We start from the raw sequence: 21182 nt of genomic DNA, 5'->3' as shown, positions 1-21182 counted from the left end.
CACCTGTAATTCCTGAATTACTTAAAGCACTACTAGAGGAGAAGATGACTATTCATCAGTTTGAGAGACAATGTTGGCTTACCAATGACCCTATGATAAAACAAAAATTCTCTTAAGCATGGACCATGCTATAAAATATGCAACTTAATATTATGTTAAGCAAAAGCTGTGGCCTAAGCAATAACAGATTGGGCATTGAGGACTAGTCAAGGCAGGTGGACCCACTGTATCTCAATTGAAGTGGATGAACTCAAGCTCAATGCCCAAACCAGAAAAAAGACCAGTAACATATACTAATAGCTATTTCAGAACACACACTATACTGGTTTCTTTGTAAAACTCCTACAGTTGTTCTACAAGACTTTTTTTTTTTCCACTATCTCTTTCTCGCTGTTTGATTTGCCTCAGACTTTTATCTTCATGATTACCATCTGAACACCAGCCTGCAGACAGATTTTATTGACCACTTGTATCTTTCTGTAGGCCAGAAGCATGCCATTAACACTCCAGTAATTCTAGCAAAGGCTTATCACTCTCACTGCAACACAAAGAGCATTTTTTGTTGATAGTGGTGAGTGGGTTTTTATTGTTGTTTGTTTGTAACACTAATAGTCGCCTGCTTATAATCTATATGTATTGTCATTATTTTTTTTAAGCTTTGTTCAACCTGGTGTTGCAGAATTTCAAGTATTAGGCATATTTTCTCTTTCAGAGTGAACACTGTTTTTTTCTGACTAGCCCCCCTTGTTTAAAAACTAGTCAATTTTGTATCAAGCAAGATTTCATGGATTACAGGGAGGAAGACAAAACTGTTAGAGTTCCTGCATTTTTTCCTCCGTTTTATTCCCTATTCCCTTTGAAACTTTTCAGACTGAATTTGGTTCTAAGCTCTGTTTTACTGTGGGAAAAGCCTAACTTGTTTATTTACTTATTAACTTTTGGTTACTTAAACAGATCCTCTAGCTTTCAAACACAAAGGCATCATTTAAAGAAAAACATCAGCCCCTGAAAATTTCCACAGGTTTTTCCCTTGCAAACAGAGCTTTTACTGTGGCATGCAAGTAAAAGCAAGGTGGGTACAAATTCTCACACTCAGCCTAAGTCTCTCACCCTCTCAACTCCGGCCATCAGTCTGAGCCCTCCTGCAGTTTGTACTTTATACTTTGCTTTTTACTTTCTCCCTTGGGTATCAAAGCTTGGGGATGGGTTGCTGCTAACTGATGCCTTCCTTTGGAAATACTGCGGACTGCAGATTTGTTGTAGGGAAAAGAGGCTGCAGTAAGGAGGTAGTTATGCTTCCAAGTTCCTTTAAAAATGGGTAGAGAGGTTCAACAATGAAAAGATGAAAAGACCAAGCACACATGAAAGGAGAAATACATACTATTGGATCTACCAGCAGCTCTGTTCTCACAGAGCTGGTACCCAAGGTCTGGCAAAGTGCTCACAGGCATGTGATTTCAAAAGATGACCTACAGGAAGGGGACAGGGAGCAACGCCAGCTGCCCCACAGCATCTCACTATAGATTTTCTGGCCCTTGTGCATGCGGTAGCATAGAGTGCAGCAACTTGCAGGGGGGCTCTGAAGTATTAGAGCTGTAATAATAATAAATAATAAATAATAAATAATAAATAATAAATAATAAATAATAAATAATAAATACATTATAATCAAAACATGACAATTCATAGGAATTATATATGTCATCAGGACCAATTTCACCTTGAGTGTCAGAGAGGCTCACATTCTCTTCAAGTCACTGAAAAGACCTCTGTGGTTAAATTTTGGAGTTCTGCAGGTCTGCACCTTCATTCTCTCTTTAGTTAAACCTTTCAAAGCACCGTTGATTTCCACCTGTGCATTGTCATAGCTGCCTTTTCTAGAAGACAAAACACTCTGTACCTGACTATTAACTTTCTACTTTATTAGGTTTAAGTTTAGCAAGCCCTCAATGTTTGTTTTTACTGAACTCCTTGGTATGGCCAGTTTAATATTTAACAAAGTTTTAGGCAAGGTAGAGAACTGGCTTTTTCTTTCTAAAAATTCCAGTGTGACTTTGCCCTTGTTTCACTAACAATAGGCTGTTCCATTGCTGAACACATGGATAACTACAAACACAAGCGAAAGATTTTTAAGACAAAGGGAGAAAGGCGGATACGCAGCGGTGCCAAAGTCACTTTGACAGAGGTTCTCCGGTGCATAGCAACAATACAACAGCCTGAACTGTTTAACGCTCACTTAAACATAACATCAGGCTTCATGTAATATCTATAAATAACAGTGCTACTTTAACTGGTGGGAGTGCCAGAACTTCATTTTAAAGTGTTCTAACTCAGTGATTTATACACTGCTATCAAACTACTGTATTATTAATGGAAAATATAAAGGTTCATATGTCCAATTTTCTGACTTCTCTTAATATATCTGTACAGTAAGAAATCTTCCAGCTCTTTCCTCCAACTCAAACAGATGGCCGGATGAAGCAACGCGTCTGAAAAGCTCTGCTGTCAGCTCGTTACATTAACCATATATAACACCCTATCCATTCCCGGGCCCGCGTGAAATCGTACAAGTTAAATGGAGAAAACTACAGGAGTAGCAAGAAGGAGAAAAAAAGAAAAAAAGGGAGAGAAAAAAAAAAAAAAAAAAAAAAAAAAGAATGTCATGTTCAGCAGTTCTCCCTTTGCTTGCTGCACGGTCTTGGAAGCATAGACAAAGCTAAAAGCCCACCGCTGATTAAAGGCAGAACAGGAAGGATTAAACCATTATCATTTCTTTAAATGCTGGTGAAGGCTGGTATGTGCTCCGTGGAAAATCACAACAGGTGCGAGTGCGGCCCAATTTCAACAACCTCTGCAACTCCAGGGGCCAGTTCCTGTGTTAGCAACCAGCCTTTCAACTGCAAAGGTTCCGACTAAATTAGCTGTAAAGGATCTTTAATTAAAATGAGTATGGTGGTTTTGGCTTGCTCAGCGTGTCTCCTTGTGATTTGCTACATCACATACCATCACAAATTTGGCACAACTGGCAGAGCTGTTACTGAAAATGTGCTTCATGGAAAAGAAAATGAAGCCCTCCTCATTCCCCTGTACAATAGATTTTTATTTCACTGCAGTGACAGCTCAGAAATCCATTTTGTGGCCTTCTGCAGATAACATTTTGCTTCTCTCATTCTGAGCTCCTGTTTTGACCTTGATAGCTTGACTATGTCTGAGGAGAGCAGGACAGGCTGGTCCTTTATCTGCTGTTTTCATAGAGCTGATGTTTAAGCTTGCATAGTGATAAGACCATATTTGACAAAGAAATACTGACTTTTCATTTGTTGTATAATTACTAAGGATAACTTCCAGACAATCTACACGCACAGAGCTCACTCTTCTGAGTTGGCACCAGCAGTAGTGCAGGCTGTAAATTAAGGAGAGGCTATCAGACAAATCTGTCTGTGACAACAGGCTAGTAATTTTTTAAGAAATCAAAGGCAATGAGTATCTAATCTTGAAGACTGGTGAATGTTCTCACTTAGTGGGTGTGAAATAATCAGAGACAAATAGTCTCCCCACCTCCCTTTTAATGACTAGAGAAAAGAATATGAATCGGTCTGATTTGTGCCTACGATTATTTTAAGTGCACAAAAGTTTGGTGCAATAGCACATGAAATAGCAATACGGGACCACAGGAAAAACTTCAAACTATCAATTTGTTACAGAAAGGTGAGTTTCTGTTCAGCAGATCTAGTATTGTGTAGTAGGCCACTCTGCCTCCAATAAGCACAAAATACACATCTCTATCATTACTAAGACCCACTTCTTCTTAAATATCAATATTCAAGCTTTAAAAATATATTCTAATTTTCACTATGTCTGCAGGAGTTACAATTTCACATTACCATCAAATTAAGGTTGACATTTATAAATCACTCTGGTTTCACAATGGGTTTTGCTTGGCTAAGTCCAAGTTCACATTACTTAACTTGTAAGAATAAATTCCCGTGCTTTGCTGTCATATGACAATATAATCATTTAGATTAGATGAAAAATTAATAAGAAAAACAGTCCATATGCCAGAATCAGGAAGCTTTTGTGTTTTGACCTGTCAATATATCACTTTTATGGACAAGCCTTTCTTCTTTTATTAACAGCAACTGCATCGCAGAGGGGCAAACTTTAACAGTCTTTTTCAATGAAAAATACTGGAACTGTCTATTATTTTTGGACCATTTATAGCTCACCAACAATATAAGAATTTGCCTTAACTTGAAGTATTATTCCAGTTTCTCCCCCATATTTACACCATTGTCCTCAGGGGGCATGTAGTTCCTTACAACCCTAGTAATTAGTCCTATCTTTATTTTCCTAATCAGCAAAGGAAACAAAGTGGGACAGGGTAACAATAAAGAAAGTACAGGACTTTATGAACAAGGTGACGTTGCCTTTGCCATGCAAAGGTGATAGGGCACAGACTTCACTCACACAGTCAGGGCAACCTGTAATGCCTTGCTTGCAGAGAAAATAACTACTGAAACACAGAAAAATGAAGTTAAAGTGCCACAGGAAACTCCTTTATGAAACTTGAGTAAGTCTTTACTGGAAGTATAAGCATTTTGCCATAGCAGAGTAAATCTCAGCACCCCCATCCCTCTTCTCCTTAGCTCCATGCCATTTGATCCCAAGGCTGATACGATCTGACACATTTACCTTAGCAAACTTTTGCAGAGTAAGTCACAAAGAAAAACACAAAGATCCAAACTGGTGGTACATGCAGGACAGGATGTCAAGTCACACCTAGGAGCAGGTTTGTATTTTATTCTGTTTTCAACGTTCCAAAATTATCAAGGGATTGCTAAGCAGGAAAAAAAAATGCAGCAAGACAGCACACTGAGGATAACTCCAGAGATGGTAAAGGCAAGTCTATCAAACACATGAAAACAACTGCAAGGAAATAGCAGAATTTTTCAAACAAAGTTGCCTGGGGAGCAATTTTTCAATGCTTACAGTTAGCTTCCAAGTGTGTTTCCCCTGCTGAATGGAGCATGTGCTTAACACATGTGCTGGCTCAGGATTAGGCAACTGACAGTTGTGGGTATTGCAGAATTAGCTGACATGTCTGACCAGCTCTACTGGAAGAGGATTACATATCCCAGAGGTATTGGGCTGAGAAAAACCCTGAGAATAAGGAGGTTGGCAAAAACAGCTAACTGGTCACCTAACACTGCAAGCTTTGGGTGCTTCTTTCACAAACCCTTCCCATTCCATCCTCATGCTCAGGAGGAAGGTCAGTGCTTATGGCAAACCCTCCTCTCCAAGTAGTTTGCTGGCTTTTGTGGCCTCCAGCTATACTAACTGCAGGCTATGGTCCTGCTGGAGTCCACCAGCAAAGCAGGGCTCTGCCCATGTAAGTCAGCACCGTGCCAGCAGCTTGACATCTGACAACAGCATCTTGAAGAAGGTGATCTTGCATAAGAAATGTGGTCCTACAGTCCCGACTTCTGATCATCAAAGATCCTGCTGCCCATTCTGAGAGACAGTTTGTCTCCTGGCCAAACTCCAGTTCGTGTAACTGCATTTATTGGATAATTGTGCTTTCTTAAATTGTCCCAACAGTTTCAATTTGACACGGTGCTATTGACTTCCTTTCAAGATGCTGTGGGGTGTTACAGTGTGCTGACAAGCAGCTGTTATGTTTCACCAAAGAAGTGCCTGTATGGTGGGCAAAAGCAGTGCCTGTGAGTGCATCATGTGCTTGCACATGGTATCAAGACTGCAAATGCTTTGGCGTTCCTTGGGGGTGAATGGTGCTGCATAAGTTACAAAAGTTAGCTATGAAATAGTAAAATAACTCATTGTATCTATGCTATGGGTGGGCTGTGATGGAGCTAGGCCACTGGTGGGCATTTTGTTGCTGTTGATTGAATATAATAATCTTGTCAAAAGCTCCTCTCTCTCTCTGGTGGGAGCTCAAAAGGAACATCGTAACTTGAGAAAAACAAACTGAGGGCTGCTATAAACCCTAGCCAATAAACTTGACACAGTAGCCACCACAATTTGACTTATTCCAACAAATGGCAAGAGTGTTCTTGTCAAAGTGCTGTCTAGGTGTGTATCACCACTTCATCATGTACACGTCCCACTTGCTCTGGATGTTGAGATCCTTGTATACCCAATACGCCAAAGATCAGACTTGATTTGACAAGTCAGGCTTTTGTCATGTTTATCCAGCTTCTATGAGCGTACAAGGAGTAGGGCAGCTATCCACCATTTCCTGTACCAAAGCACTAAAGAATCCTGCAACATTAGGATTTAATTCCAGAAAAGGACGTTGTATTTACTTTCATACTGGGTAACTAACATTGTGATTTGCTGGAAGTTGAAAAATAATAATAGTAGAACAATTATGCCTAACTGAACATCTTTTCCAGATGCTCTCAAAACAAACAAACAACAAAAAAAAGAACACTTTTAATCCATAATGCCATCCCACAGAAAACTTTCTACAGGCAACAATACAGAGCTCGTTTTAACCTTAAAAAATTATGCCATTCATTTCAGCAAGTTGGGAACCTATCATGAGATATAGACTAGCTCTTGCCATTCTCAATGTCCATTACCACTCATAGTGCTCCAGGTTGTTTCACAGAAAAAATGAAATCTTGCTCTTTAAGGAGGTCACAAAAGATTTTAAGGAGGAGAGCTTGAAAAGGGCACACTGATTCACAGACATCTGAAACAATTTTCATGCTACTGCCCAGGAGAATAAACCAAATGCTCCCCTGGGGAGGGCAGGAGCTTGCCATCAGGGAACATATGGTGCTCCCGTGTTTAGCACAAGTGTTCACAGATACCCTGCAAGCAGCCTCCTACAGCATACAAGGATAATTGAGCTCTATTGATGCTATCATTGCAAGATCACTTGGATCAAGGTTGACATCTGCACTGAGAAACTCTATGCCTGGGGTATCTCCAAGTTCACTATGTGAGCCACACACTGTAGACAGTTTTTGCACTTTCAAACATCTCAGCATAATTTAAAAAAAAAAAAAAAAAAAAAAAAAAAAATCTAAGCCAAAATCAAACACAAGAAGCCACACAACTTTTCTTAATATTAAGGGTATTCTCTGATAGCCTATCCAAGAAAGGGAGATGCCAGCTAAAGGCCTGCAGATGCCTTCTGACCAAATGACTGATGTGTGTAGTTGGACAACTTAATAAATAAAATCACTGGTAATATTTATGCCATAAAACAGCAGGCTACATCTTCCCCAGACACAAACAAAATCCTGTAACACGTCTGCTTAGCTATGGAAACAACTTAGTGCTATGTACAATATTCATTAGAAGAGTAAGTATGACTAGATCTGCAAAACTGTACTCCAAAGGAGTTTCTATTATTAATAGCATACTGATACACATTTGCAAAAGACTATGCCTTCATTCCTATTTCCCACACTAGACTACAACTATGAAATCAATTAGACTCAAAGGGAAAGGTTTCTATTTGTTTAAAATTTTGTCAGGTCCACAACCTGCAAGGCCAAATTTTGCTTGGCCTGTGTAGTGCTGGCAAATTTACTTGATAAGAAACGTCAAGCTCCAGACTGCAAACAAACAGCAAAATTAGTGACTGAAATCCAAATATGCCCTGAAACAGTTATAGTCTTTCTTCAACATTTGACTAAGTTTACCAAAACACTCAGCTAATTAAAAGGTTTTACTTGTCAGACTGCTGGTTTCAGCCTTACTAAGCAAGCTTAGGCACAATGAAACCATGGGAATTTTTGTTTTTGTGAAATACATGCCTGAGAAAGACTGTGATCAGTCTCTGCTGTAACACTGCTGTAGCCACGTTTAGGTCTCTTCCAACTGCTAGTTTTGCATTACTGACCTCGTGAGTGACTGGGGCAGCATGTGACAGAAAAAGCCAAGGGTGACCTTATGACAGGTCTATGGGCCCAGCTTGCAGTGAAACTTTTATAACCTCCGGACAAGCTTCAGATGCCTAGACAGCTGTCACAATCTCAATGAAATCAAGAAATGTTTCTTTTTTCTTTTCCTTCTTTTTTTTTCTTCTTTTTCAACCTAAGAAGCTTCCTCACACATGGGCAGATGAAGGTACCTCCAGACTGATGAAGTCAAATAATTTAAGATGGGAGAAAAAATAGAAGGAAGAAAAAAGGGCATTTTGACATTTCCGAATTGTCCATTTCACATTTACATTTCAGAAAGAAGCTCCACGAATTGGGAATGAGTACAGACTGGCTGTCCATTTTAGGAAGCATTAGGTTTTCAATCTCTCTCTCTCTACTGCACATTTTATTTCTTGCTCCCTCAGTATTTCTGAAGCAGGTCTTTTTTGGCAGTGAATTTGAGGCAAGTTATTCTCAGGTTTTCCAGCACAAAACATACAGCAAGACAACACAGTTCTCATATTCTCAGCACCACCTTTTCTATCATTGCACATCACTCTGAATAGGGATGCAAGGAATGTGCCATATTTCTCTACCTTTGTCCAAAAAGGTATTTGTTACCCAACATCTTGCATTGTCAGCCTCTTCCCTTGTGCCTACTGCTGTGGGGAACAGCACTGATCATAACTGGCTCAAATCTGGGGTTCAGCTGACCTGGTTGCATCTTCCAATGTGGCAGGCCCATACCTTCATTTTGGACTGCCAGATCTTTACATAGATGCCTTGAAAGTAGTTTATATAAACTTTGAACACTTAAAAAATAGACTTCTCATTCAATATGTATACATGTAAAACCTGCAAATGCCTGAAAGTGATGAAAAAAGCAAGAGCCAGATACAAGTTCTAGTAACTAATTGTGGACTTTGCAATTCTGTCAACTTGTACATTATAAAATTGTTTTAAATATGTTGAAATAGCACACAAAGTTGTTTGGGTTATTTTTTAACCTTTTCTAGTGTATATCAACCAAATCTGCATGCCTAGCTTTTATCCTCACTGATCAACTTGATACTCCTAAAGTGAAAGAAGAGATTTTCAAATCAGACAGAGCAGAGGCCCAGATTTCCACAGATGTACAGAATAAAGTGAAATTTAATTCATCCTTACTTATCTTTCTCCATCATGCAGCAGTCATCATCACTTCAAAAAATTATTTCAAACAATACTTACATTAATGGCAAAGCACAATAGTAGAAATTGCTGTGAAATACCTAACAATATACTGCAAATGGGTGTGGTACTGTGGAAACCTAAAGTTGACCACTGTGGTGGTTGGTTGTTAGTTTTTGTTTGTTTGTTTGTTTTTTGTGCAAATGTAAGAAATTAATCCCTTTGTGGGACAGAGAAAGAAGTTACACAGTCACTTCTAAAAATAAAGGATTATCATATTCCCACAATGCTTGCCTGAAGTATATGAGATCAAAAGTAACTTAAAAAATATTTTCCAATGATAGCTAACTTGAAGTCAGAAAACAAAATTTGACTTAAGTCTTCACCTTGTCCTTAAGATGTTTGACAGGGTAGTATAGAAATGACAGCATATTGCCATCTCGAGGCTCCATAGCAGTACTGCATGTTCAAAATGTCATTTGTCACCAGGCATAACAGTAATTTTAAGCCATATATGCCAAAGGCTCCATTATAAACATACACCATTAACACCATATGTTTTATCTTTATTTTTATGCCATGGCCTCTGCAGATCCCTTTCTGGGCTGAGTATATTTTAAAGAAGGAAAATCCTTAAGAGAAAAACTTAAAAAAAAAGAAAAAGCAATTTTAGCATTACATCTCTTTTCAGAAGGAGAATCGATAGTATTCATCTCATTATTACCAGAAAATCCGCAGTCTAAATTTAATTAGTAATACAGATTTCTTGGTTTCTTTGAAATTAATACTAAAGTTTAGTTCAGCGCCAAAGACAGATTCAATTTAAGAGACAAGTTACATTAAGAGATTATCTAAAATCACTGCATGTAATATTATGAAAAAATATATACAGAATTACACATATTGTATTTCTTGATATGCATACAGTAATAAGAAAGGAGCTTCCATAAAGAAAATAGCATGCTTTCCAGACATTTTAGTGTTGGTATAAAGCAATAAAAAATAACAAAACTGCATTCAAAGGCAACAGCCATGCTAGTGATCATTATAAGAACCCAGCTGTAAATAAACCCTTATGTCATAAATTGCATAACATTGGCATCCTCCATGAATAAAGTCTGCAAATGCCAAATATGTAGCCACTTTCATGTTTTAGTCTTTTTTTTCCTTTTTTATTTTTTATTTTTTTAACATTGACTTCAGAGGAGATCACTTGGGAAACACGTGTCTCTGTTGATATACTCCTTGAAATCACAGAGAATACGTTCTGTTGAATTTACAGTCATATGGGGAATACCAAGTTAAAACTATATTTGTACGTATGTGATTGTTACACATAATTTTGACAGAAGGTCAGAGATATTGGATTTTGCCTGTTTGTGCAACCAATTACATCTATAAGGCTACTTTCATAAGGCTACTCATTTACCAGAGCTTCTGTGCTGTTTTTCTCTTTGCTAAGCAAAATTGCTTCTACTCGAAACACACGAGTAGCCCTTTGCAGGCTGCTGTTCTTACACCTCTGATCAAGCACATCTTACTGAGCTCTCTGATGGTCTTTACCCAAACATGAAAATACCTCACTGCAAGTTACCTGCTTGGCTTGGAGGCTGCCAGCCCGAGTACTTGGCACTGCTTGGGGGTCCTGTTGGCTTGGGCGCTGAAGGAGATGTGGCATTGTTGGTGGGGGTAGATCTAGGATCTGGGCTTTCGTGTCTGGCAGACACATTCCTCACTGAAGTGGCAGTGTAAGTGGCAGGTGGGGTAGGCTCCATGGAATCACTGTTCAGAAATGAGGGAGAAAGAAATAGGATGTATGGTCAAGTATTGCCTTGACCATACAACATGCAAGCACTCAGACACATTATGAAGCCAAAATATAAATTACCAACCTTGATTTTTGTCTCCAGATTTACAGGGTTAACAAGTTTCACAATGAAAAGAGTATATCTGAATGTTCAGTTTAGTGAGTAATAGCTACTGCAATTAAAGTCTTTTGCTAATAGAGGTAGCTGTCACTGATGTTCCAGTTGATTTCTTATATGCAGTGCTTACAAGTCCAGTAAAGCACAAAGTGCATTCTGTTACATTCAAATGCTAAAAGATATTCAGACATCTGAAGCATTTACAGAGTATGTTAGACTTCTCAAAAGCTTAGTATACAAGTCTTTTTAACAACGGATTCTGAGGAAGTAGAGATACTGAATAAAAATTGTCTTTGCAGACTGAAAGAAAAAGGATAGGAAGACATTATCTGCCATTAAGCAGCAGCTCAATGCTACTGACAAAGTAGTTCAGGAGACCAGCTTCCAGAAAAAAACTTCTGAAACTTCATTGTCACAAAAATGTCATTCTAAGTTGTTGAGTTCATTTGACACATAACTCACCAAACCAATGGACCACTCACTGGATAAGGAGCTGGCTGGATGTTCACACTCAGAAAGTTGTGGCCAGTGGCTCAACGTCCAAGTAGAGACTTATGACAAGTGGCATTCCACAGGGATTGGTGGTGGGACTGGGGCTTTTTAATGTCTTTGTAGGCAACATGGACAGTGGGATCAAGTGCAACCTCAGCAAATTTGTGGATGACACCAAGCTGAGTGGTGCAGTTGACATTCTAGAGAGAAGGGATGCCATCCAGAGGGACCTGGACAGGCTTGAGAGGTGGGCCCATGACCAGCTCATGAAGTTCAACAAGGTCAAGTGCACTTGGGTCAGGGCAATCTCAAGCACCAAAACAGTTTGGGTGGAGAATGGCTTGAGAGCAGACCTGATGAGAAAGACTGGGGTGTTGATTCATGAAAGATTCAACATATGTTGGCAATGCATCCATATCTTTGTCTCACTTTAAAGAACCCCAGAGATATTCCACTTTTTACAAGCTAAACTTATTTCATGCTTCAGAACTAATGCTTCAGAACTAATTCCTAAACATCTTACTTTATCTCCTCTTATGTCAGAAAGCACTCAAACTTCAACTATTTTTATCCATCTTTATTAATAGTTATGTATCTGAAAGAAATGAATTGGTTATGGAAAAGAACTGCAGTTAATTTTTCATTAGAAGACTGAAGAAGGAACAATGGACTTCATGTGTTTAGCAAATTCCACATAAGCAGCTTTCTCAGACTTTCCAAGTAACACTGAAAATGTTCAGGTTATTCTGATGTCAAAACACTTCTACTGTCGTTAACATCAAGCCTATCGTCTACCTCTAGTTTTAACCTTTTAGCTTTGTTTTATAATTCAAATGATTTCTTCTCCAACTATTTAATACTTATAGCAAGAAAAAAGTCCATATTGAAAGTTAACACACGTTATCACTGCAAACGTCCTTCTAAACTTAGGGTAGAAGAACATGTGGTCTCTCCAAAATACAAATGACAAATGTTCCTAGATGTAACCAGAAGAGTCATGTTCATTATAAAAAAGATGGTACAAGGTAATGAGAGCTTACTAGATGCAATAGAGGGGTGATGAGTGGGCACCATGTGTGGAAGGAAGCAGGTCCAGGTCACATGTGAAATGAGGATCAGTTTCTCAGACATAGCTCCTAGATAGCTGCAGCCATGCTTCCTTTTGAAAATCAGGTGCTGAGAACACTTCAGAAGTATTCTAGGAAATTAGCACCGGAAAATCCTCCTGAACATATTCAGACATTTTGATACCCTCTCTTCTCTCCCTTCAAAAAGCAAAGAGAAGAAAAACAGATGGTATGGGGTTATAGATGCCTAAACCTCCATCCATCCTTAAAAGGAAACTCTTGTACAGAGCTGTGTAGCAGAAATACATGCTTTAAAGAAAATAACTACATCTCATGCGGTTGTTAGCCAAAGGAAGAGCAGTGCTCCTAGCAGAAAATTCAATACAGGTCATCATACAACTTCTAGCACTGCTGAAATGGTAACAGAGACAAATCTCAGACTTTCCTGAGCAGACTTTTTCTAATGCAAGTTCAAGATAGTATGGTATCCATCTGTAAACATCAACAACTGAGCCTCAGCATGTACTAGTAACTCAGTCTGGTACATCAGTATTTTCCAAATAGTTCTCTGTGTTATAAATGATATTTTCACTCCCACTTGTTGCCCAGAAAGACTGTGTGAATTGGGAACAAATCCCATGGGGTCTGAAGCAGCTTGCCAACAGGAAAGGTCACATAACATCTAAGAGTCTGTAAGAGCTTTCTTCATATGGCCAGGAATTCTGTGAGGTTATTTTCCCTTATGAACAATAAATCTTTTAAGACAAAACAAGACAAAGGGGGAAAAAAAGAAAAAAAAAGGTGTGAGCAAATCATTCTTCTTGGTTCTTGGCACAACCAAGTGGAATGTGATAGCTTTGATTCTGCTTTAAAGAGTCCATAAAGTGTCTATATATATATAAACAAACTAGTAAGAATTCCTTTGTGTTAAACATTACTGCCTGTCAGTTACCTGTTCATCCCAAGCAGGCATAGAGTATATACTGCAGGAACGTATGTAACTTCTAAAATGTATGCACAATGCTTGATACAGCTTTGAAGAAATGAGAAACTTTTAATACAAGATTTTTGAGGCATTTATATTGAATAAACTTCGAAATGTAGCAGTCAGGAAAGAATGAGTTCTCATCTCTAGGGCCAAGTAAACTGTTGCACAGATGCCTCTCCAAAGAGTTACATACAGCAGGATATCAGCACAGCCGAGATAAAACTTGATCCTAAAATCTCAGTTTCTTGCTTTTAGTTACATTGTTTAAGTCATATATTACTCATGACATATCTTGTCTGGTATCCACATACACATTACCTGAAGATAAATGCAGAATATCAGATATCAGAAAAAGCCAGGCATGAAAATCATAAAACCCCACAAATGAGGGAAGACAGTTGTCTTACACTCTTGCAAAAATGCAAGAAATACTAAGTGCTAAATGTATTCCTACTGCTATTGCAAACCCAGAGTCACATTCAACTTCTAAAAATGGCATTTACATTCTATATTAGCCTAGCAGTGTTCCAGTAACTTGCAAGAAGGAAAAAAGGTGCAAAACAAAATAAAAGAGCAGAGAAAGCTGTGTGGGCAGAAGTATTTCCATATCAAGTTCCAGTGAGGACATACATTACCCTTGTGTAAGCAGTGGTCTGCACAAAAAGATTTCATAACTTCTTTCAGAATAAATATTCTCCCACAGGTTCAGACTGTCTTCTTTTCAAGTAATTGTACACTACATTGGGTCGGGTACTTAAAGCAAAAGTCACATTTACATCTATTCTTGCTAATGTTTCCCAAAACTTCAGGGACTTTTTTGCCATGTGGTTTAATTTTAGGGAAAACTTTTAATTCTTGGAGAGTCAAGATTATTAAAGACATTTGTTCCTTTGGTTTATATATGCAGTTTTGGGGTGGAGGGGGTGGGGATTAAAAACAAATTATCACCAAGCCCTATAAAACTTAAGGATCCATTGCCAACAGGATGACCAGTTTGTAAAAGACTGCATGGATACACTATACAACAACAAAACACAACACATTCTGAGGGATCTGGCAGAGGAATAAAATGTGTAGATATTTAACATTACTTCAAGCCAGTTAACAACAAATATTGCATTAGTCAGAAAAATGCCAAATTTTCCGGAAGCTATGCAGTACAGTGATGTTTAAGACAGCAAGCTTTTCAGAATAGAAATGAAGTGAAAGAGATTCAATAGAAATAATTCCAGAGCAACCCTCCTGCAGAACAAGATCTAAATACTGTTTTTGCTGTATTTACAACCATCTTGTGTTCTTCCCTAAAGACAGTGTAAACATAAGCTATCTCAGTAAAATAGATTCATTACCCTTTTGTGAAAAGTATTTAACATAGAGCTAGAAAACACAAAACTTGAAGTTGTTGAAGCTTATTTACCTTGACTGTCTCGGTTGTGTCGGTTGTTTTTTGAACAAGTCAGTGTATCATATAATGCCATACCCTCATCTCTTTATGAACATAAGATTTTAGCTCTACTCACACACCAGCTATTGCTTTGTGTCATTAAGTGAGCTGTTGTTTAAAATAACTTTTCAGCACTGTATTTGTGCAGATATTACATGTCATTAGACTGATGGTAACGCAAAGACATTTTAATATCTAGTTTATCATAGAATCATAGAATCACTCAGGTTGGAAAAGACCTTAAAGATCATCAAGTCCAACCATGACCTAACCACATTGCCCTAACTAACAACTCTCCACTAAATCAGATCCCTGAGCACCACGTCCAAATGGTTTTTAAATACATCCAGGGATGGTGACTCAACCACCTCCCTGGGAAGCCTATTCCAGTGCTTAACAATCCTTTCTGTAAAGAAGTTTTTCCTGATATCCAACCTAAACTTACCCTTCCTTCTCCTGAAGTAACTGTAAGCATAATTTGCCTTTTGCCTCTACTTTTGCTACATGTTTCTCAGCCTATGCAATGAGACTGCGTTACCTCCCTAGTTACAATGAGGCATCGCAGAGCCTAATTTCCATGGCTCCATCTAGTGGCAATCTCTTCTTCCTTAAGTGGCACTGACAGCCCAAGACAACAACGAAATTAGACACTGTTACGCTAGTATGTTGTGCACAAGCTTTGTATCAACACCAGTTACTTATGCATTTACATCTCCAAAAGTACACTTCCCAAATCAGGAGAGTTTCTACTTGACTCGTGAGCAAAAAGTGGATAAACAAAGACAGTGTCACAGTCTACAACTGAAATGCTTACATTCTTGTAACAAGCTAACTTCACTTGCAGCTTATGCCACAAACACAGAACATCAGTGAGTAAATGAGAGTCAGAGAATTAATTTTCACCTCCATTATTTGCTCTGCTAAAGTATCAGCATATAAATAATGCAGATAAAGAATAAAGTCTTGCTGGCAGCATGCCTTGGACTTCATCTGTGTTGCACAGACATCAGAATTGCTACAGAGAATTTTTCTTTTGGAGCACACAAAAAAGAAAATTTTGATACAGCTTAACATCATCTTTGTGTGTCTAATAACACTATTTTCCTCCCAAAAGTCTGGGCTGCTTTAGCCTTTTTAAGTGACTGAAGTCACCCTGGAAGCTATGAAGAAGGAGGCAAATGACTAATACATAACACTTTTTAAAAATATTAAGTGGTGTTCAGCTCTATCTTTAATTGGGCCTTATCTCCTGAAGTGTATTACTCCTCTGAAAATGCAAGTAAGCACATGAAAATCCACAGATTATGTCTCCCTTATCACAGCTTAATGTGTACTGTCTTTTAAAATATCTGCCAAAGATTTTCCCCTCTGAGGCTGAAGTCGATTACAAAGCATCAGCTTTTCACGGGAGCTGGTGTTAACATAGCTGTGGTCAGGAAACGAGAACAAAATGTCCTGTTCACTGAACAGAATCAGAGTTGGAACAAAGAGCCTGGACAGCAAATAATTTTTAAAGGACTTATTTGCTGCACCACATGCCAGTTATTTGATTTCATACGTTAAAAACAAGCTTTGAAAAACAGCAGCGTCCCAGGAACACTCTCAGCCTAACATACAGCTTGCTTGCCCAAGGAATCGTTGCAAATAATTCATCTGGGTAGAGCTTTCAAGCCAGAATGCCATTTCTTCTCCAGTCAGCTACTTAGTAATAGTGCCAACCAACACAACACAAACAGCACCGTGCCACTCAGATGTGCACCAGATGCCCAGCTAGACTTAGTATGGTGGATTTACACAAATAGCATTGGCAGGACTAGGGTGCAGATTAGTTCTACAAACAGGTAAAAACAATAGGATTTGGGGCTGGGTATATTATGCCAAAGTCCACAACAGGCAGACTGCTGAAAACATGCAGACAACAGAAACAGGCTTTGAAGTTGAAGCCAGTTCTTTGCAAGTCCTCAGTGTTAACCACATGCAACACCAGGACAATACCTCTTGCTCTTTGGCAATTCCAGAGCGCTTGTTGACTTTCTGGAGGGCCTGCTGGCTTGTAGAGGAGGTTTAGTGACAGGGGTGATGAGCAGGGCATCCAAGAGCAAGCGGTAGGCACTAGGTTCTGAGAGCCTAACAAGCATTTGAAAAGACCATGTAAAGAAATTAGTTGACTGAACAGATTTCAGGTTGGCTGGGATTAACTGAAAAGACAAATAAATGAAAGATTCTGAGAAATGCTATTCAAATAAGTGGTCTTCAAAGTGGTGTGTACACACTCCAACGTGGTGCAAGAAAACTCACCACAGTATGAGAAACATATTTATCTTTTATTTTTTTATCTTTAATAAAATAATTTTTAAAGGCTTATTTAATATCCTCCCTCTCCCCCCCCCCCCCCCCCACCCCTTTTTTTTTAAAACTATCTGGCTTTGTGTATTGTCCATAATGTATGGATACGTATATTAGTACAACAGGTCATGTATACAGTTTAGAAATAAAAAAATATATATACATATATTGGGAATGCATGTTCAAAAATACATATATATATATATTTTTTTTTTGACTGATTGATGTGCATGACCAACAAAGTTGAGACCACTGGTCTAAGTGATCCCTTTTAAAGAGCAGTGTGATAAAGATTTAGATGCAACTCTCTAGTTGTAGTCTTCAGCATCCAAAAGCTATTGACAGATGCAAATTGTTCTTTGTCATCTGTACAACAGTTGTTATTTTCAGTTGTTTTACTGACTGAACCACAACATGGATGTCCATAAAGATCAGGAAGGTAGAATTACTCATCGAGATTCAGAGCAGCAGTTTGGAGCTAAAATAAAAGGACACAGGAGCTTTGGAAATATTCTGACAACTCATCTACCACAGTATTGTGAAAGAACTTAAATATTCTTATGCCAAACTATGAAAGGTTCCTTTCAGAGTTGATCTCTACCTGGCATGAACAGCAATGGCAGCAGAAACAGCGGCAGCAGCCATACTCTTAATTTTTGATCTCTGCTTGAAAGGAGAAAATACGGGAACAGGAGCAGGTCCAAGCTTGGCCAGACTTCCCAAAGGACTTCCCAGAAATTCTGTTCTAGCACACAAGCTTTGAACCAACAGAGAAAACAAAGAAAGCAGAAAAGATTGACAGAGAAGCAGTACAATACTGTATAGCATTAACTACTGGAAAGTGATGCTACCATAGGTTACCAGCTCTCAAAGATTTCAGGGCAACGTATTAGCAACTTGAACACTAACACAGAAAACAGCAATTCTGATCTTACCTACAAATAAGTTTTCACTCATCAAGTCAGAGATCAGCATCTACCAGCCTTCCAGTTGCCCATCCTAAGCTACACCTCACCCTTGGCTTGTTCCCACTGAACCCTCTGCCCATGACTGATCTCATTCTCCATGTGTTGATGGAAAAAGTCCTGCAGGTCAGTTAGCTTGCTCCATGTTTTCAGAATAGATAAACATAAAAACGTTAGGATATTCATTGATACAACTTCAGCATTCTTCTCCCACCCCAAACTATTTCCCCTAATTATTATCTAGTTGGAAGGAACATGAAGAGGCAAAAATAACACTGACTCCAAAATCAGCTCTACACTGGTGATATGTAAATCAAGCTCTGTTTTAAAATGTCAAGATTACCCACAGAATTGCTCTGTATTTTTTAAATCACTTCAAAAATTAACAAAAGACTCCAAACACCTCCACTTATACAACTGCATGTTACAATGTATTGGATTTACATGCATAAATCCTGCCTGAAAATGTTGCAAACACCCAAGGCGTCTGCCATAGCTCTGCCTTGAAAGATTTACCTTGTGTGACTTATGGATGATTTAGACTGACAGCTTGAGATAATACCGAAAACATTTGTTTTGGAAGTAGACACAGCTGCATCATGCCTGCCCAAAAGCAGGAGACAAAAAATCATTAATCAGATACATATAAACTTCGGGAGATGCTACCTAAAGCTCAGGAGAAGTTCATTTAAGCATTTCTATAAGCACTCCTTAGTCAATAAAAAAAAAACAAGTATAGCTTAATATCTTTGATTATTAGTTCTAGCATGCTTATCTGCATGTTAGAAAGATCAGACAAATTGTTCATTAAAACTGAATGAACCCAGATACAAAATCTCCATTCTTATATCCAATGCCAACTCCAATAAAGCTTTATTTTTTAATTCTTCTACCTTCCCTCTTTTTGGGACATGAGGTTAAGCTATCTTTCCCTACTGGAATAATTAACATTCTGCCACTTCACAAGTCGATGCTTGCTCTGCTCCAGAAACTTCTGGTCACTGGACAATTCAGAAATGTACATTTTATAACAGAGATGACAAAACTTAGCTGGGAAGGTGAATAATATCATCAACTTCCTAGAACAGTTACTTTCCTATCAGATCTCCAATCTATAACTTATCTTCCCCTATCTGAAGGTCAGTCTGATTTCTGATTTACTTTATCAGTTTTTGCTTAATAGCTATTCCAGTTGCTAGTTGCTATATTAATCTCCAGAGCAGCATGAGAGTTAGGAGATGGCTGAGGACTGCTCCAGCTTGACAGCATTAACATAAAAAAAAATCAGGTGAAATCATATATTAAAATAGGGCTTTGATTGTGACTCTTAACAGTGGGTATCCTTGTACCTGGCAGGATGAGAAGGCACAACAGGAGTTGCTTCCACAGATGGGGCTGCAGAAGGTGGCTGCATGGTCGAAGGGGTGGGCAGAGCGGGCTCTGAAGTCTGTGTAGCCACACTGCACTTTGCAGGGAGAGGAGGCTCTGTGCCAGCTGTGCTTGGCAAAAGGACTGATGCATCAGGAGAGGGCAACTCCACAGTTATTTTCCTAGTTGATGTTAATTTGATAAAAGGTAATTGTAATGAGAATACACGCGCAGAATTTCCCATCTAATTTTTAAACACTGAACAGTAACAGACAACTCCTCCTAAATGGTGTTCCAGCATCCACTGTTATAAAAACAAGTAAGTAGCTCTTGAGGGTTTCTTTTTCTTCCCCAGGAATAAAATATTAATCCTTGGGAAATTAGACTATGCTGAAATGCATTCTTTGGAGCATATTTTATAGATGAAGTTTGAAAGCTTAAAACTAGTCTTGCTTAACCGTGGAGAGTTGAACAGAGAGGATGCTGATGAGGTTCAACAAGAGCAAGCAGAGTCCTACACCTGGGGAGGAATAACCACATTGCATCAGTACAGGATAGCGGTTGAGCTGCTGGAAAGAAGCTGTGAGGAGGATAATGTAGTTGCCCTGGTGACCAACAGGTTGGCTGTGAGCCAACACTGCCATTGTGGCCAAAGAGGCCAATGCTGCCCTGGGATGCATTAAAAGATGAGTGGCCAGAAGCAGTACTAGGGAGGTGATCCTGAGGGTGATAAAGTGGTGGAACAACTTGCCCAGAGAGATTATAGAATCTCCTTCTCTGGAAATATTCAAAACCCACTTGAATGCTCTCCTGTGTATCCTGCACAAGGGAACCTGCTTTAGAGGGATCTCCAGAGGTCCCTTCCACCCCCCACGAGTCTGTGAAAATAAACTCTTTGGGTAGTTTTAAGTAATTACTCGGAAATATATACTTGAAAAAGAGCACAGTCTGCATATTAGACTCTACCTATTGTAAGGAAATGTCACTTTAGACACTGTGGCTACTTGGCTGCTGGTGTTTAAAACCTCATTAGTTGCAAGGGGATGTAATTCATACTTGAGTAAGGCCTTCAAAGGATTCTCAAACAAAAGTCTTCTGAAGTAAAAGGAAGCAGAAGGACAAGTAGCATTCACCAAAGGAAAGCAACATTTTCACCCATATTTGATTTCCTCCTGCTTGTAATGAAAGCAAGACAACCATAAAAGATCTGGCAGTTTTGGTTCAGGTAGCCTGGGACATCCCCTTTCCCCCAGCCTGATACTCACTTCTCAACTAAATAAGCAGCTTCCATTTTCGCAAGGTTCCTTTTTTACACGATGACTACAGATGAGGCAATTTGTTTAAGAAAATCAATGTAGAAATGTCAGACCCGACAAAAAGGTGATCTGTCGGACATTAGGGAAGTACAGAAGCAGATAAAACAATTCACAACAAATGCAGAGCACGCAGATTCTGGCCTTTTCTGTAATTGCCCTCAAGTAGATCATAACTTCATAAAACATCTTTGTAGAGCTCTATA

At 38.8% G+C, this 21182-nt stretch overlaps 1 protein-coding gene across 16 annotated transcripts in view; it reads right to left on the bottom strand.

Moving 5' to 3' along the window:
• PDLIM5 (PDZ and LIM domain 5) overlaps positions 1-21182 on the bottom strand; it is a 114480-nt gene that overhangs the window by 17271 nt on the left and 76027 nt on the right. For 12 of the 16 annotated variants that reach the window (XM_090139272.1, XM_090139278.1, XM_090139283.1 and 9 more), the window contains 5 exons: positions 19645-19845; positions 18812-18898; positions 17932-18087; positions 16980-17111; positions 10663-10850 (listed from right to left, as the gene is read on the bottom strand). In XM_090139272.1, coding sequence (XP_089995398.1) covers positions 10663-10850; positions 16980-17111; positions 17932-18087; positions 18812-18898; positions 19645-19845 — 764 coding nt within the window. The remainder of the gene's footprint in view (positions 1-10662; positions 10851-16979; positions 17112-17931; positions 18088-18811; positions 18899-19644; positions 19846-21182) is intronic. The other 4 variants (XM_090139286.1, XM_031596957.2, XM_090139287.1 and 1 more) reach the window with 2 other exon arrangements.

This window comes from Phasianus colchicus, chromosome 4 (assembly GCF_987193195.1).
Source record: "Phasianus colchicus chromosome 4, bPhaCol1.hap1.1, whole genome shotgun sequence".
In the NCBI taxonomy this organism is placed as follows: Eukaryota; Metazoa; Chordata; class Aves; order Galliformes; family Phasianidae; genus Phasianus; species Phasianus colchicus.
This window is presented reverse-complemented; position numbering and strand designations above follow the sequence as displayed.